Consider the following 17,519-nt stretch of genomic DNA (forward strand, 5'->3'; position numbering starts at 1 on the left):
ACGTTAGCTACAGAACGTCGTTTATTCGGTCCAAGTTGACAGGTCAAGCGTTGAGCTGCACAAGCGATTATTAAACACCAGGCTACATACAGTTGTCATGGTATGCAGCACATGTTGATATACCCGATATGCCACGCAAGTGACAGGTACTGTCGTCATTTAATGACTTTATGAAACATATTAGACGTAATGACAGTAACAATCAGCCGACAGTATGGCTCACAGTGAGCCGTCAGTCTGTGACAAACTTATCATCTCACGCCACTATAAGTTGCCATCCGTCATCATCCACTGACGCCCAAGCACCTCGACGGTCATCGGGCGTAATCAACTGCCGCCCCACCAGATGGCAGCACAAGCTGCAGGACCCGTCCGGGCGCTAATAGTAACTTGTCCCTACCGTGGGCCCATTATCAGCTCCCGCTTCACCACATATTAGCTCCCTCTCCCATCAAACATCACCAGTGACTGACGACACGTCATCAGCTGCTGACGATCCGTCATCAGTGACTGACGGTCCGTCATCAGCGGCTGACGGTTCGTCATCAGCGACTGACGGTCCGTTGTCTGCGGCTGACGGTCCGTCATCAGCAACTGACGGTTCGCCCTCATCGGCTGACGGTTTGTCCTCAACGACTGACGGTCCTCAGGGCCGCCATGATCTCCTGGCCGCTGGCCGGACACAGCGGGTACATCTCCCCACAGCGCTCTGCCTCCCCGAACCTCTGCCCACGGTGGAAGGCGCTCACATAACGCTGCCTGGCGGGACTCATGGTGCTCTCCAGTGCAGCCGCCTCGGACCTGTGGTACAGGGAAGGAAGGTGTACTGTCAGCACAGGGTGGCTATCGTAAGTACACACTACAGAGCTCTTAAAAATGGGCGATAGATGTAACATTGTTTATCCTGGAACAAGGAATAAAAGACGGCAAATGACAACACATGTGACGTAGTTACATGGTATGAAAAGGAGGAATTAATTTTTACATCCATCAGTGTATGCCTCGATCTACCAAAGTGGCTCACACTCCAAACCTCACACAGGTCATTCTACAGCTCACAGACTGTGTATGAGTGACACCCTCGACCAACATGTTCAGCTCCCCATCCCAGCCCGGACCTATACTAACCTGAACAGGGCGATCACATTGCGCTGCCGTTCATCCATCCGACCCAGGTCCTCCTCCGCACCCAGTTCGCAGACCAGTCTCAGGCCGCAGTCGAGCAGGTCCTCAGCGGCGATCACGCGGAAATAGGCGTCCAGTTCGGCGGCCTCCAGCGCCGCCGTCAGCGCGGGGTCCTCGTCCACCGCGGGACCGCCGGCGGAGAACTCAGCTGCAGTGGGGACCGGGCCGAGGCCGGTGGCGCGGCGCCGACGACCGTAGTAGCCGCGGTGGTGGCTGTCGGAGGGAGAGGGGATGTTACAACTTATGAGCGGGGATTGCAGAAGACGCCTCAGGTGGCCAACCGTACCGTGGAGGAGAGGTGGTCTGAAAGAACTGGACGAATTTCTGTGGGTTACCTGCGTTCATATTTGGGAGACGATTAAGATAGTTACTTAATCACATCTTTCACAATTCACACACCCAACAGCCGGTCACACTGATCCCCGCCCTCATTCGGGTATCAGCATCAGTGTGGTTGACCCTGCCCTCAACTAGGGACCAGTCCAAAGCTGATCGACTGCCACCCTCACTCGGATATCAATCCCACGTTGGCCGATCCCCGACTCACTGGTGGTGGTGTCGCCGCGACGCCCGGCCGGCGATGTAGCCGATCCCTGCCGACTCCAGCGCGATACCAGCCCCGACCACCGCGCCCGGCCAGAACTGAGCCCTGAGCTCGGCACACAGCGCGAGCGCCACCAGCAGCGGCAGCAGCACCTGCATTCTGGGCGGCTGGGGCACAGACAGAGGCGTGGCGTCAGAGGACGGCACACAACAGCAGTCCGCACACAGCATACACGACGCCCTGGTATACGTGGTCAACACTCAATAGTAACTTGGGTTAGATGGCAATGGAGTGTTGAGCTTCGTAAGCTTTGAAATGTAAAATGCTCACAAAGCATAATGTTATAAAATTAAGCGGGGATAACGCCAATGTTGAGCAGCTACGAAGGAAGACGCATGTTTTCTACGAAAACTTTCAACTTATTGCTGAAAAATAATGAACGATCTGAAGACCTCACAACACTAAACATTTCTTAGGCAAAAGGTCCTTCCAGCAATAATTGGATTTCCGCACGACCCACAGAGTTAGCACCAAACACTTACCTTTTCGAGTCTGACCTGAGGATAACACCGGGCACAGCTCGCTGATACACCTTCACCCGGACTCCACACTGCTTTCCTTCCGGAGTTCCTCCAGCCTTTATAGCTGCCGCCGTCCGGCAGATCCGCCTGAGGTCCTGCGCCGCCATCAGGATGTTTGGGGAGGTGTGTCCTGGCTCAGTGGCCACACAGACGTGTTGACTGCCGCCTGGAGTTCCCAGGTGGGCACTGCTTGTGGGCTGCAGCGTCACGGAGCTGCTTAGCTACCTTGACATTGGGGCGGTCAGAGAGCCCGTACCGGCTGGAACAGTGAGTCACAGTGTACTCGCCCGATGGAGGTACCACTGAGCAGAACTGCGCACCCACCGTGACTGTTGGTGGACGCTGACGTCTGTTTGGTGGAACAGCAACTCGCCAGGTGACCTTCTCAGTTCGAAGGAGGCTCCAAGGTTAGAGGCCAACAGAGTTTGAAGGGCGCGTAGGACGACAGTACGGTCACACGGTATTGTTCTTAACGCTTAATGAGGCAAACTGCTTGGACGTTAAGAAGCAAACTAGTGCAACATCGTTAGACCAGACCACAAACAAACTACAATACAATCCTGTCCATATATTGTCATAAAAACATCAAGTTGGTCAGCAACACGGTGGGCAGTGCATAATTATCACAGACATTACAACATTATTGAAAACGTATAGCACATAGGTGATGTGGTATCGACACACAGCGTCCACTGAACCGTGATCAACTGCGAAACGTCAACAAACTTCGTTCGCCGAGCATACAATGCCGGACGAAGTGCATTTACAATTTATCAATTAATGTCATATACACAAGTCAAGCGATCGGCAAACCGGCTGCTTTTGAGTCTCACAGCTCATCTCGAAAGCATACCAGACCCATCACAACAGTGCCCGGAATATCTGTCCCTAAAACATTATCCAAAGGCAAATCACAGGCAAGTACAGGGCGTTGCAGATAATTTGGGACAAAGTTCATGACCTTATAAAAAGTTACTTCAACAGGCAAGGGAACATCATGAACATCATCGCGAACTTCAACTTCAACCTCAGCACCGGCAGCGCTGAATATCGTGCCATCTGAATGCTGAGTATCGAGTCCGTTGTCACGTCGGTTCGAAAATGTGGCATGCGTGATGAGGCGCTATGTGGTAAGGACGAGGGGCGAGTGCCCAAAAAGCTCGCCAGCGTGGCTGACAAACTGATACTCTAACGACGAGCGTTCGGGTTAAACGTAGTTCCATGAGGACCGGCACCGGCGGTGGCGCACCGGACCGGAGTCTGAATGATAAATAAAGGTGTTTTCCTGTACCCTGGACTGTCTGCTGTGGCAGCTCGCGGTGGAAGGAATAGCGAGCGAGCTTACCCTCCAGGGTCCAGGGAAGAATAAAATGCATTCTTTTCGTTACTCTTCGCTGGGGAGTAAACTATCCGGGGAAGGGTAAATTGTATCTGCCGCGAAGGGGTTACAGAGGAAGATTTATTTTATGAGAGAGAGAGAGAGAGAGGGTAACAACTCAACTTGGAGTGATAACTATTTGGCAAAAGGGTAAGTTGAAATGGTAACTCTCGTACAAAGAGTAGCAACAGAGTTCTGACAAAAGGGTAACGAGAAACGGCTTATCCGCCCCATAGAGGGTAATATCTCTAAAATACTCTCCAGGTGAGGGAAATTGAAGAATTTACCACCTGGTAGGTGATAAAAAAGTATGTGGGTCTTAGTATCCGTATATAAGGGTTTACTCGCCAGCAAAGGGTAAACAATTTCAGTGCACTACCCGAGACTGAGGTCGCACTTCCGTGCAGTTATTGGTGCCGATCAGACTTGTAAACGACTCAATTTTTTTTGAGTCGATTCTTTGTTTGAGTCTGGAAATTTGAATCGATTCATCAAACGACTCATGATGTTAAATTTAATTGATTCGAATCAACTCATGACTCATCAAGTTCCTCGATAAAATGATTCGAATCAACTCATGACTCGAGCAACTAGCCAACGGAATGATTCGAATCAACTCATAACTCACACATTTTGATGAATCGATTCAAATCAACTCATGACTCACACGACATTTTTATTGAACTTATTTCATTCAACCCATGACTCACTATAGGCATTTGTTGATTACTTGACTCAAAGCTATGATAAAATGAATATGCCGCATACCACAATTGTATTAAGCAGCATAGTAGCCTTGACCAAAGATTCAAGCAGCTACCTAGTAGGACTAGGTACATAGGTACCTACTTTGGCAAACATGGTTGATGCAGTTTCCAGTTCCTAAGTCCCAATTCCACTTTTGAATTCTAATATTCCTGCAGATTGGGCTACCTATTCTGTAGCATACTGGTCACTGGTCAGTCTTGCTTCAATTTCTTATCTTGTCAGTTGTCACCTACAACAAAGCAAACAAGTTCTAACTGCACGCAGTCCAGAAAATACTTCAAATGTTTGTACACATCACTTCCATTCACACTCAAAACTTTTTTACTACCTCCTGGAGAGTTCATTTTCATCAAACCAGCAAGATAATAGTATATTGAAAGGGTAACTCGCTGCTACCATTATGTGCATAGTAACGGTACGTGGTTAATATGAACTTATTCGCCAGCGAAGAGTATTATTACCATGTAAATATCAATATTACTCTCGCGATCCAGAACATCACGAAAACTCTTTCCTCCTGGGTATCGTGACTCGGGTACAGATAGTCGTTTCATGCGTGGATCTTGTTTACCTTCGTGAAGATGATATTTGAAATGGAAACAATCAGCCAATCAGAAACGAGATCGGCCGTTTGCGGTTTGAAGGCCGCGCGCATCTGTCAGTTTTCGGCCGTTGGTCTCCGAGAGCGGATGTGAGCAGTGTCGGTGCCGCGCGGCGTGGCCGTTGGTGATTGTGCTTGTGTGTTGTTCATCGCCTATAGAGCCTCTGTGGACATTTTATTGTAAGTACCGATGTGCTAGAGCATTGCGTGCCGTTGAGTGGTGCTAATTTGACCTGGTTAACAGGACCCCGTGCACGGCCACGTGGCCTAGTGTTGTGAGTACGTACATTAATTTTGTTGTGATGCTACAAGTTTATGCATTTTGTTGGTGACTTTGAAAAAGCCTTGCACTGTAGTGATCCAGTCAGGGGCGGAGAATTGTCATAATCTCAGGGGGTGCTTTTCTAGCATCTGGCGAATGGAAGCTTCGAAAGCTTGCGTAGAAAAACATGTGTAGGTACGTTTTCCAAGCAGCATCACACTCCTCGCGGCTTACGCAAAGCAGTTTGTGTCTCAGACGTAAATTAAGCACCCCTGGAGCACTATTGCACGGTGACTTTTGAATTTCAGGGGGTGCTCGAGCACCCCCAAAACCCCTAATTCTCCACCCCTGGATCCAGTCTCATTATCTCACGCAGACGGGCGACCACCCAGGAACGCCGTCGCTCACTTCAAATATTGTGCGCTCTGCCTAATCCAATATGAGGGCGCTGAATGTCTTGTATTCATATTCAAAATGCATTCAAGTTGTATCGTGGTGTTTATTTACCGCTTGTGCATTGCTGAACGCTTTGTATAAATTTGTATGAATAAGTGAAGAGTCTCACAATGTTCATGGTTGGTGTGCCCCTCGTATTGTTTGTACGGAAGCCAAATATTGCTCTTGAAGCATTTTTTTTTTAGTTGGTGAGCTCCGGTTAACAGAAGCTTCGTGAAGCTTCTGAAGGAAGCGTCTGTGGGTCTGTTACCATCCTCTGGGGGGTTTACACTAAAGGAAAGAGTAAACATTACCATGTGACAAAGGGTAGGCCATAAGAATATACTCTCTGTAGGAGGGTAAAGCACAGAGTAGATGATGCGTTACTCCCTAAAAAAGGGTTCCGTTAAAGATTTACCCTTTCAAAGAGTGTAACCCAAAAAATGTTACACTCTAGACAAGAGTAAATCAAAGGAGTTTACCATTCAGAAGATGGTAAAAAACGTCTGTGTGTCATGTTACCCCTCCCTGGCGAGTTTACTCTTCATGAAAGAGTAAAATTTACCATCTGGAAGGTGGTAAAAAACGTCTGTGTGTCAAGCTACCATGCTATGGCGGGTTTACCCTTCAGGAAATGGTAAAAAAGTTTTCAGTGCAGTTTGCTGTACACACCCAACAATATTTTGGGCTGTAGAAATCAAATACCAATAACATATGAGGTAAGTATGACTGAAATCCATTTATAATGGACACAAATCCAATTGAAGCAAGGCTGACCAGTTGCAAATCTTACCTGCCTTTTCAAAGACATTGACATACCAATTACCAAAGTCACTGTGCCCACCGGAAATCGCAGTTCATGTCTGATACCCATGGCCTTGGTTTGATATTTATATATATTCCCGACCGGGGCTGGGAAAATGCGTTTTATTCACCGAGGTTTTTGTGCGGAGGACCGAGTGCCGGTAGGCACGAGGTCCGTAGCCAAAAACCGAGGTGAATAAAACTGCATTTTCACAGCCCAAGGTTGGGAAGAGATTTACCACATGCCGTACCGGCGCAACAGTTAATATCATATTCAATTGATTTTTTACACTTTAATCTTAATATTGTGTTAATATTATATCAGTAAATGTTAATATTTATAGTCACCGTGATTATTTTTTTGTGTTTTTCATTATTGGGCTGAGTTGAGTATGAAAGATGAAATTCCTACTTCCCCCTTATTTAGGGTTTGAAAAAGCTGAGGATGAAGATGGTGAAGCGCCAGAAGTTAGAATAAAGATATGGAGTCCAGCAGGAGTGAGGAAACCGTGAGGAAAACTGAAAATTGGGTGAAACGCTGAATCAAACGCGTCTTGGATCCCAGCTGGAACAATATCAAATGTTTCATTGTGGCACGTTAAGATGCTTCATGCATTTAAATTGTTCGTTTTTTGCGTGCATTATGTAGAAATACCTGATGATTATTCCAACCATGTTCTGCACCAATAAATACATTGGCATTGGAACGATAACCTTGTTTAGTTGAATTACGTTGACAGCAAAAGTAAGTAAACACGCAGCCACTTACTTTTGCTGTTGCTGTTAGTGAACACACAATCCGTAAATATCTTCTTTGGATTTGGTTCTTCCGCTCAGAATATTCAGTAAAACTTTGTCTGGGAAAATCAAAAAGCCCTAGGGCCGAATCGTTTCCCAAATACCTTCAACATTAGCCGAGGCGGGCCGAAGTCATTTCCCAAATGCACGTGCTAATGTTAAAGGGATATCTCGGCATGTGGTAAAATGCATTTCATAACTCAATCAGCTTTGAAATTATTTCTATCTGTATGAAATGAATCTAAGGCATTCTCCAGAAGCCGTGATGTTGAACAGATTTTTAGCCAACTGGCGCCGCATGGTGGCGCTAGCAGAGCGTATAACACTAGCGCTCTACTAGCGCCATCACACGGCAAAAGCTGGCAAATAACTGAGTCAATACCAATGCCATTCTCCAAGGCCAATGATTCCGTGTTGATATGAAAACGGCGCATTTGAGCGTCATATATGCTCAGCCTTACGCACGCTAATCTACTGCATAAAGGTAACAATTTTGGAACACGATCGGGAAGAGGACAAAGTCTCCACTCTAGCACATACTAAACGCCTAATGACATTGATACAAAGACCCCGAATGCATTGACGAGTAAATGTGCATCAGGAACGGATTTTTCTACTTGTTCATCATAGTGATACGTTTGTAATACGCAATTACTCTGCTCATGGATCCCAGCTCAAAGACGCTAAGATCAAAATCAGGTCAGTCCCAGAAACTTTGGTTTTTATTCTTTATCTAAGTACTAACAACAAATTGTAGTTTGTTTTCTACACTAATGAATTGGCACTAAGTCATGATCGCATCCTTGCGGTACTTTAATGCCATTTCGATTTTGCAGTACTTTAACGCCAACAAAATTTTGCAGTGTTTTAACGCGTGCTTTATCTTGCCATTGGTGTCGACATTTCTGGCGGACCTTACAGTTTTATGTTTCTCTATTTTGATTTTGATTTTCTGGTTTGGGACGTTATATAGTTGATATTTGAAGGACTTATGTATTCCATTCTAAAAACGAATATCTTTTACTAAGAATATTAGCAAAGGTATCAGTATATTTATCTTGTTCCATATTTGATGTTAGGTTCTGACTGATGAAGTCACTGCTCCATGGATCTCCAGTTCACATCATTTTTAGCAGCTGTAGTAAATGGGGCTTAGGTGAGCATGAAATTCATTGTTCTTCTTACACCTTATATTATTAAATATGACCTGAATCTGGTTCTAAAATACAAACTGTGAAGCGAAGTGAAATGACCATGGCATGAGTGTTTTACTTTGCAACACAAGGTTGCTCAATTGGAAAGAAAATATTTTCTTCTTGCACAGTACACAATTTTCCAAATGAATTTCGGGAACGGGTCCATCTGGTTCCAATGCTGACCTAGACCAGGTCTGACCGGTTCTGGAAATGTGCCAGTCAGACTGGGTCCGGGTCCGGGTCCTAAAATTTTCCAGTTTTGCCACCTCTAGTACCTAGGTACCAACTGCCAAATGCTTTTGGCTCAGTAGGCGCCTGTGCCTGAGCCTCTGAGGCTCTTGTAAGTCTGAAATATGGAGTTAAGTGATGGCTAAAGCTGAGGGGGTGATCTAGCATTGATTATTAGGGTGTTGATGGTGACTTGTAAACGACTCAAATTTTTTTTGAGTCGATTCTTTGTTTGAGTCTGAAAATTTGAATCGATTCATCAAATGACTCATGATGTTAAATTTAATTGATTCGAATCAACTCATGACTCATCAAGTTCCTCGATGAAGTGATTCGAATCAACTCATGACTCATCGAAAAACGGTTTGATTCTGAGTCGATTCACGAATCAACTCAGAGTCGTTTACAAGTCTGGTGCCGATCTTCTTTGACATCTGAAAAGGCGACGCCGCTACCTTTCACAAGAGGGAACATAGACAATCACTTACTACGCAACGACACGACAGCACCGGCAGCGCAGAATATCGTACCAACCGGAGGCCAAAGGCAACGTTGGCTTTCAGTTCGTTGTCAGCAATCAATTGAGCCGCAACAGAAGGAACGAGAAGTTACAAAGAAACCCATTGTCCCTCATCCAAGAAGTGGTCTCCGCAAAGGAAATGCAAACAATGAACGCCCGAAGACACTCGTCGTCAGGGTATCTTACGCTCAGAGGCCAAGTCCAGTTACAAGTAAAAAAAAAAAACGTTTCATTCCGTTCTAGCAATGACAATCCGTTCCAAGAGGGAAAAGTTGTCACAGTAGGCATTGCAATCACTTACAATGTGTCGAAGCGCGGTGTTTCCCGTGAGACGTTTAGTTGGCACAAACAGTCTCGTCTGCAGTCCTTGCAGTTTGTGTTGAATACACAACCATGTTGCAAAACATCGCTTGCCCGTAGCTCGATCTTAGTTAAGTGCGGTTGGATGGACTTCGCTCAGGCGGTGTTAGGTCGCCACCACCCGGGCCGAGCTGTGCCCGGGTAGGGCGGTCAGTCAGTGTGTAGGATGGACTGACGGTGTGAGGGTGTGCTAGTACAGAAACGACTTCAAGCTATTTCGGCCATCATGGCGAACCTCGATTTGAAACTTATCCCGGAGTATGATGGCACTAGTGACTTTGTGGGTTGGTATGCGATGGTAGAACTGGTGTGTGGCCTGCAAAAACCGGCAGTGGAATTGGTCGTGGTGGTGCCATTGAGACTAACAGGGTGTGTCTCGGCTGTTTATCGCCAACTGAGTGATACGCAGAGAACAACTGAGTGGACACAGACAAAGTGTGAGCTTTGCAACGTGCGTTTGCAGTTGACAAGTTCAAATCTACGAAGAATTGCGAGATCGCCAGCTACTGGAGGCCAAAGGCAACGTTGGCTTTCAGTTCGTTGTCAGCAATCAATTGAGTCGCAACAGAAGGAACGAGAAGTTACCAAAGAGACCCATTGTCCCTCATCCAAGAAGTGGACTCCGCAAAGGACCTGCAAACAATGAACGCCCGAAGACACTCGTCGTCAGGGTACCTCGCACTCTGCGCTGCTCCACACAGAAAAGCCAGGCATGGGCACATCCTCAGCCAGAGGCCAAGCCCGGTTCCATGTAAAAAAGGGTTTATTCCGTTCTAGCAATGACGATCCCTTCTAAGAGGAAAAGGTGGTCACAGTAGGCATTTGAGTCACTTACTACGCTACGACGAGAAAGCACCGGCAGCGCTATATGTCGTGCCAGCCAGAGGCCAAAGGCAACGTTGGCTTTCAGTTTCAGTTTCAACGTCCCGCAACGTCCCCGGGCGTTGCGGGACACCAAATTGGGCACGCCGGAGACGGAACTCCCTGAAACAGAGTTCCTTTAAGTTAGGGCCATGCTCTAAAACATTCTTTAGCGCAGGCTGATACTGAAGTACGGGGGTCAGGGCGGTGAGCTCAGTGAAATTGACCAGTCGATGGTGTCAGAGTTCCCGGAGTGAGCGAGGCATCCGCTGACGGATCGGGGACATCAGTGGGGCACCAGCGCCGCAGTCCATGCCCTCATGTTGTTTTAGTATTCTGTCGTTTTCACGAATACTTCTGTTAATGCTGTTAACGATCTGAAGTGGCATGGTTTCGTTTTCCACTCTATGAATGTGACGTTAGTGATTTAGATGTTGTATTTCTGTGTCCCTACTCCCAGGATGAAGGAACAAACGCAGCGACAGGAAGTTTCCACACTGGTGGCCAGTCGCCGGCTCCCCGATCCGGTGACACGGGCCACTGAGCCGTCGCCAGCAACCGCTGAATTGCTGCGCTCCCCGCCAGTCGTCCAGGAACCAGCGATGGCCATCACTGAGCTGGACACAGCCCTCCGGCGCTGGGCCATCCGAGCCGCAGTTCGTACCCTCCCCCGCGTAGTCACGCTCGTGGCAGGCGGTAATAACCTCGCCAGGAGGGACTGCCGCGTCCGGAACTGGCTCGCCAGCCTTCATGAACTGACGCTCGGTCTCCTGGCGGCCGGCGTCATTCGTGTGTATGTGCTGCCCAACCATTTTTCCTGGGGTCTATCTACCCGATCGGCGATCGCGGTAGTCGTGGATTGCCGCGCCCCGGGGCGTCGTGCTGTCCCTTGGGGGCAACGACATGGTATATACAGGCACGACCCAGATAGTGGTCGACCCCCAGGAAACTATCAGGAAAATCATCGACTCAGTAGCGGTAGTAATACTATGCTATGCTATATTATGTTATGCTATGCTATGCTATGCCATGATATGCTATGTATGTATGCATGTATGTATGCGGTAATGTATATGCTTCCTTTCCGTAATCCCGCGGCGCCAGCTGACGCAGATGGTATAGTCAATAAGGAAATGGCACGCTTTTGCTTTAAGCAGACATTCAGGCGGCTGCGTGACCTACTCCGGAACCCGGTAACGGGGCAACCGGCAGATACCGGCGGGGCGCGGGCTGTCCACATCGTGGCAATAGGAGACAGCCACACCACGCCTCCCTCTGAAGACAACGCCGCTGGTCTGAAGCCTATTTGGGAACACATCCATCCGGGGCGCGGGGATGGGGAGCCCCTCGCTGGGCACTGGATCGCGACAATGGAGCGCCTTCACGGTGAGCGCCCCGCCCCGCGTCCCGGGGCGCCGTGCTGTCTCTTGGGGGCAACGATATGGTCTATTCAGGCACGACCCAGATAGTGGTCGACCCCCAGGAAACTATCAGGAAAATAATCGACTCAGTAGCGGTAGTAATACTGTGCTATGCTATATTATGTTATGCTATGCTATGCTATGGCATGATATGCTATGTATGTATGCATGTATGTATGCGGTAATGTATATGCTTCCTTTCCGTAATCCTGCGGCGCCAGCTGACGCAGATGGTATAGTCAATAAGGAAATGGCACGCTTTTGCTTTAAGCAGACATTCAGGCGGCTGCGTGACCTACTCCGGAACCCGGTAACGGGGCAACCGGCAGATACCGGCGGGGCGCCGGCTGTCCACATCGTGGCAATAGGAGACAGCCACACCACGCCTCCCTCTGAAGACAACGCCGCTGGTCTGAAGCCTATTTGGGAACACATCCATCCGGGGCGCGGGGATGGGGAGCCCCTCGCTGGGCACTGGATCGCGACAATGGAGCGCCTTCACGGTGAGCGCCCCGCCCCGCGTCCCGGGGCGCCGTGCTGTCTCTTGGGGGCAACGATATGGTCTATTCAGGCACGACCCAGATAGTGGTCGACCCCCAGGAAACTATCAGGAAAATAATCGACTCAGTAGCGGTAGTAATACTGTGCTATGCTATATTATGTTATGCTATGCTATGCTATGCCATGATATGCTATGTATGTATGCATGTATGTATGCGGTAATGTATATGCTTCCTTTCCGTAATCCCGCGGCGCCAGCTGACGCAGATGGTATAGTCAATAAGGAAATGGCACGCTTTTGTTTTAAGCAGACATTCAGGCGGCTGCGTGACCTACTCCGGAACCCGGTAACGGGGCAACCGGCAGATACCGGCGGGGCGCCGGCTGTCCACATCGTGGCAATAGGAGACAGCCACACCACGCCTCCCTCTGAAGACAACGCCGCTGGTCTGAAGCCTATTTGGGAACACATACACCCGGGGCGCGGGGATGGGCAGCCCCTCGCTGGGCACTGGATCGCGACAATGGAGCGCCTTCACGGTGAGCGCCCCCCACCCTGCGCCCCGGGGCGTTCTGTTCTCCGTGGGGGACAACGATATGGTGTATTCAGGCACGACCCAGATAGTGGTCGACCCCCAGGGAACTATCAGGAAAATCATCGACTCAGTGCGCTGGCTTGTCGCTGGTCTCGTCGCCTTCGACACCTCCGGCGCAGTGATATGCTTACTTTCCGTAACCCCACGGTGCCACCTGACGCAGATGGTCTGAGTCAAGGAGAGGATAGCACGGGGCAGTGTGTAACTATCTGAACGATTTTCTCCGGCAGAGAGGACGCCCATGCGCGTCTCCCCACTTCCCGCACGGAGATACTAGGCGTTGAGGTGAATACGGCCACTATGACTTTCGCGATGCCGGAACGGAAACTTCGGCCACCATGACATTCGCCATGCCGGAATGAAAACGTTGTGGCAGGGATGGATTCGGTGACGGGGGTGGCAGCCTAGCGAGGGGACGTTACACTGCCAGCGAGGAACCAGCCAAGACATCAGCCAACCGGGGAAGAAGAGTGTCGCCGGCCGCGCAGACGGGCCATGACCCCAAAAGCTCTTTGTCAGCAGCCCCGATTCGGTCAGACCGTCCGCCACTCTCCTTTCCAACTCGCCGGCGGCGTTTATTGCCGAGCGGAGAGGGTGAGCCAGCGCCGGAGGCTGCCCTTGGCTACCCCACTACAGTGCTTGAGAACCGACGAGCTGATCCAGATTACTGAGTACTACAGAGCTTTCATGTAGGTATGGCAACCACCGTGCGGGAGGCTGCCCGCGCTCAGTCAGGAGTCAAGGGACAGGCGTTTCTGCGCTGCTTCTGTGCCAAAAGGTGCTTGGCGAGGTACAAATGTGTGCGGGCTAAGGTGGCATGCAACAGCCGATGTCACCACAGCAAAACGTGTAACAACGTCTGAATGTGCGAGTGTAAAGCTAGCATTAGAAATACAGGTGTGCTCAAGGCTCAAACGGTGAACTACACAAGAAAAAAGGCAGGACATTAATTCTGGAAAGTGATATTTGCGAGCAAGAACGGAGTGGGCGGCGCGGTAGACGGGCGACCCCACGGCCCACCCTGCTCCTCAGTGTTCTTCGTTTCTCTCCGCTTATTTTATACTTCTGCCAGTGATTTTTACTATCGAAGCGCTCGCAAACTTGAAGTGCATATCATGGAAGTGTTATTTGAACAGAAGTCGCAAGTATTAACGAGAAAATCACCGAAAAGCAGGGATGCGGAGCCGTGGAAATTTCAGACGGCTCCGGCTCCGGCTCCGGCTCCGGAGAAAAAAATCGGCTCCGGCTCCGGCTCCGGCTCCGGGTGAAATGTTATGGCGGCTCCGGCTCCGGCTCCGGCTCCGAGTAAAATGGTCCGGCTCCGGCGGCTCCGGCTCCGGCGGCTCCGGCTCCGACTCAGTACATCCCCTACGCAATCAATTAAAGGGACCCTCCCACCTTAACATTAGATTTGAGTTGAGATAGCCAAAATGGGGTCCCTGGCTCACAATTACCGGTTTCGGCACTCACAACATCGAGAAATGCCTTAAATCGGAAATATTGAATTTCAAAATTGCAGCATTTTGATTCAGAGGGGCTAATGCTTAGGAATACCCCTCTGAATGTGTGACGTCAGCGCAGATATCTAACGATTTTTAAATGTTTGACTAAAACGTTTTGTAGCACGCGGTGGTATATGATTATGCTATTTGCGCACAACATCTGCCGCAAACGCCGCATTTCTAAAATAAAGTCGCTAGAAACAGCGGAGATCCCAAAAAAAGTAAACAAAAGTAAAAGTCTAATATCTTGAAAACTGGTGAATATTTTTCGGTGAAATTTGATAGATATTCGTTTTCGCTCTTTCTGAACCGAGCGACATCACTTTCATGCCAATTCATAAACTTTTTTGAAGGTGGGAGGGTCCCTTTAAATACGGGTGGAAGAAAAATTGGATTGGTTATACGCGTTACTCTTTGCCATGACCGGCTCACCGCGTCCCCGCGCAAACGCACCTCGGAGAGAACTGGCAGAACAAAGGGCTAGGAAGCGATGGCATTGGAAACGCAGTCGCCGCAAATCGGAGTTCAGTGAACCATCGTAAGCTGACACCCGTCTCGGCTGCATTGGGGGGTGGGGGGTGTGTGGGATGAGACGGTGCTGGGAGTCGCAGTCCACTGCACTGGTTTGAAAACAATGGCCGTCACCTGATGACTGGTCCTCATGTTCTGGGGATGCAGTAGACGTGGGGGGGGGGGGGAGAGCAAACAGGAAGTTGTTTGCGTACTGTGGAATACTGGGGATATTCGGATTTTTTTCATTCACTTGATGGCCCATGACGTAAGTACCATATGTTTTACTGCCTTGTACTGTCAAACCGAACTAGGTCAATTATTTTTTCCTCTTCAAAAAATAAAAAGGAGCCGGAGTCGCCCCCTTTTTTGGCGGCTCCGGCTCCGGCTCCGGCTCCGGGCTATATTGTTTCACGGCTCCGGCTCCGGCTCCGGCTCCGGGCAAAATATGCCGGCTCCGGCGGCTCCGGCTCCGACTCCGGCTCCGGCTCCGCATCCCTGCCGAAAAGCGTAAGCAACATCTCTAGCTGTGCCTACCGTGCCGGCCGCGAGCTTGGGCCCACCATCAACTAAATATCTGAGTAAGCTTAAGATACTAGTCCAGTGATATATATTTCCAGTGTTGTGTTGGTGATAAATGTTTTTTTTTCCAAATAACAAACACCATACGGAAGTTCTGCTCGATTTTTCAAGAACTACTTTCTCGCCCACGAATGCTACCAAGACGACGCGGAGGAGTTCAACTCCTCCCCTTTCGTAACCATGACAACGGAACTGGACGGCCGAGCTCCCCTCTCTCGGGGCCGCTCGAGGGCTCACCGTCCGGCTAAAGTCAACAGTGCCGGACGGTGGGACGGTCGCCGCGGGGCACGTCCCCGGCGGCCGGCCGGGCGGGGGTGCCGAGGCGGGTGCCCCGTCTGACCACGCACCAAACCCGCCACTACTACAACAACAGACGGAGACTAATCATCAATATAAACATACCAACATAACGCTGGAACTACAACATTCGGTCTCTTCTCCCAAAACTACGAGATGTTCGACAAGAGCTCACCCGGAGAAACGCCGACATTCTATGCTTCACCAAAACAAACATGAAAAGTGGCACGCCCGACCGTCTTGTCAGCCTCCCCGGCTATAATATCTTCAGACGGGATCGGATTGCCGGGCGTAAGAAATCTGGTGGAGGAGTCGCCGTCTTCATCAGAGTCGATACAGGCAACCAGAGTACAATCTCGTCTATCTACCTGCTCAAAATCACACGCCGAAACCTTGTGGATTAATGTCAAACTCAACAAAAAAACAATTAATCATCTTGGGCGTTATATATCGGCCCCCTTCCTCCAAAGCATCGCAGACCAACAGCGACTTCGACCACAACGTCAAATCAAGGGAGTTAGCGCCAGGTGATCAGGAAAGTCATAATCGCCAAAGAGCTATAAAAAGCGCGATGAAGGGTGAGTTGAACGACAGTTACGCGACAAAGGATACGTTGTGGGTAATACACAATAAGATGGACCAACAGCAGCGGCCAATTGCCACATGATGATTGTTAAGCGGCTAAGAGTGTCCTCCCTCCTCGCCAGCAGAAACCAAGGCTTTTTACTTTTGGACTGTGCTGTGCAGTGTGCAAGCTGTGCTGGTTTTGGGACGTAAATATATCGCGCACCGGGCGCCGGGCCGCAGAGCGGTGACGTCACGGCTGACCCGGGCCGGGTCAGGGCGCCAGCCGGCGGGCAGTGGTGACCGGAGTGCGATGCCGGGCGGTGGTCGGCTGGGGTGTCGCGACGGGTGCCGCCGTCGCTGCTGACGGCAGCGACACGGCTGATGTAAGACCCGGCGGACTGCTAATGCATCTACATATAAGACTGCTGGTGTGTCATCTAACACTGGTGACGTCCTTCAGTCGGCCAGTGTTAGTTAGAAAAGCCAAAAGTTCTTTGAGAACCGCGGCGACGGCGCACTTCAAGAGCGCCGTTCACCAGAAACAGAGTGAGGAGACTGCCAAGCGCCGAGAAACGTCAATGAAACGGGCCGAGGAGTGAAATAAGGACATTCCCTTCGCACAGGCTACTTTGGACTAGAGCGAAGCCCGCCGGATGGAATGTCTGAAGAGCTGCTATGTCTTCAAAAGCAGAACAGAGTCAAGGTCGGTGATATTAATCACTCGCCATCCTTTGCTCGGAAACTTCGCAGTGCCGTCGTAGACGCCCTGCACAATGCGCATCAAACTCCGCGATTTTGTCCAGTCGCCATTGTGTGTGGCCTTATTTGCAGATACGGTTACGGTGGCAAAACGAACTGAGAACTTCACAGCAGTCTTACAGTTGTGTGAGACGCACCAAAGAACGCTATAACACAGTCCTTATTATATTTTTGCCGGTGGTTTTGTAGTCTGGACCATTCGGGTGATGGCCTGGCCAGAGAGCTGGCCAACTCACGACGCCGGTGTGGTACATCCCGACCAA

General features: G+C 49.7%; 1 protein-coding gene across 2 annotated transcripts; it reads right to left on the reverse strand.

Moving 5' to 3' along the window:
* Nucleotides 1-8: 8 nt before the first annotated feature.
* LOC122384145 lies at nucleotides 9-7,192 on the reverse strand. Of its 2 annotated transcripts, XM_043371189.1 has the most exons (4): nucleotides 2,272-7,192; nucleotides 1,733-1,896; nucleotides 1,129-1,398; nucleotides 9-801 (listed from the first exon to the last, which is right to left on the reverse strand). In XM_043371189.1, exons 2-4 carry the CDS (start codon nucleotides 1,885-1,887, stop codon nucleotides 630-632), a joined length of 597 nt encoding a protein of 198 aa, XP_043227124.1. In that variant the 5' UTR covers nucleotides 1,888-1,896; nucleotides 2,272-7,192; the 3' UTR covers nucleotides 9-629. The 2 variants fall into 2 exon arrangements, with proteins under 2 accessions (XP_043227124.1, XP_043227123.1); XM_043371188.1 differs by having other exon boundaries at nucleotides 1,733-7,192.
* Between the last annotated feature and the right edge of the window lie 10,327 nt (nucleotides 7,193-17,519).

This window comes from Amphibalanus amphitrite, unplaced genomic scaffold (genome assembly GCF_019059575.1).
Source record: "Amphibalanus amphitrite isolate SeventyFive unplaced genomic scaffold, NRLGWU_Aamphi_draft 000182F_arrow, whole genome shotgun sequence".
Classification (NCBI taxonomy): Eukaryota; Metazoa; Arthropoda; class Thecostraca; order Balanomorpha; family Balanidae; genus Amphibalanus; species Amphibalanus amphitrite.

What these genes read in the sequence shown, in the direction of transcription:
- LOC122384145 (XM_043371188.1), bottom strand. Translation starts at nt 1,959, where the DNA reads ATGCTGTGTGCGGACTGCTGTTGTGTGCCGTCCTCTGACGCCACGCCT. An exon ending in TCGCGGCGACACCACCACCA is followed by an intron (nt 1,399 to 1,732) that starts GTGAGTCGGGGA and finishes TCCCTCCGACAG; the next exon opens with CCACCACCGCGGCTACTACG. An exon ending in AATGTGATCGCCCTGTTCAG is followed by an intron (nt 802 to 1,128) that starts GTTAGTATAGGT and finishes CCTGTACCACAG; the next exon opens with GTCCGAGGCGGCTGCACTGG.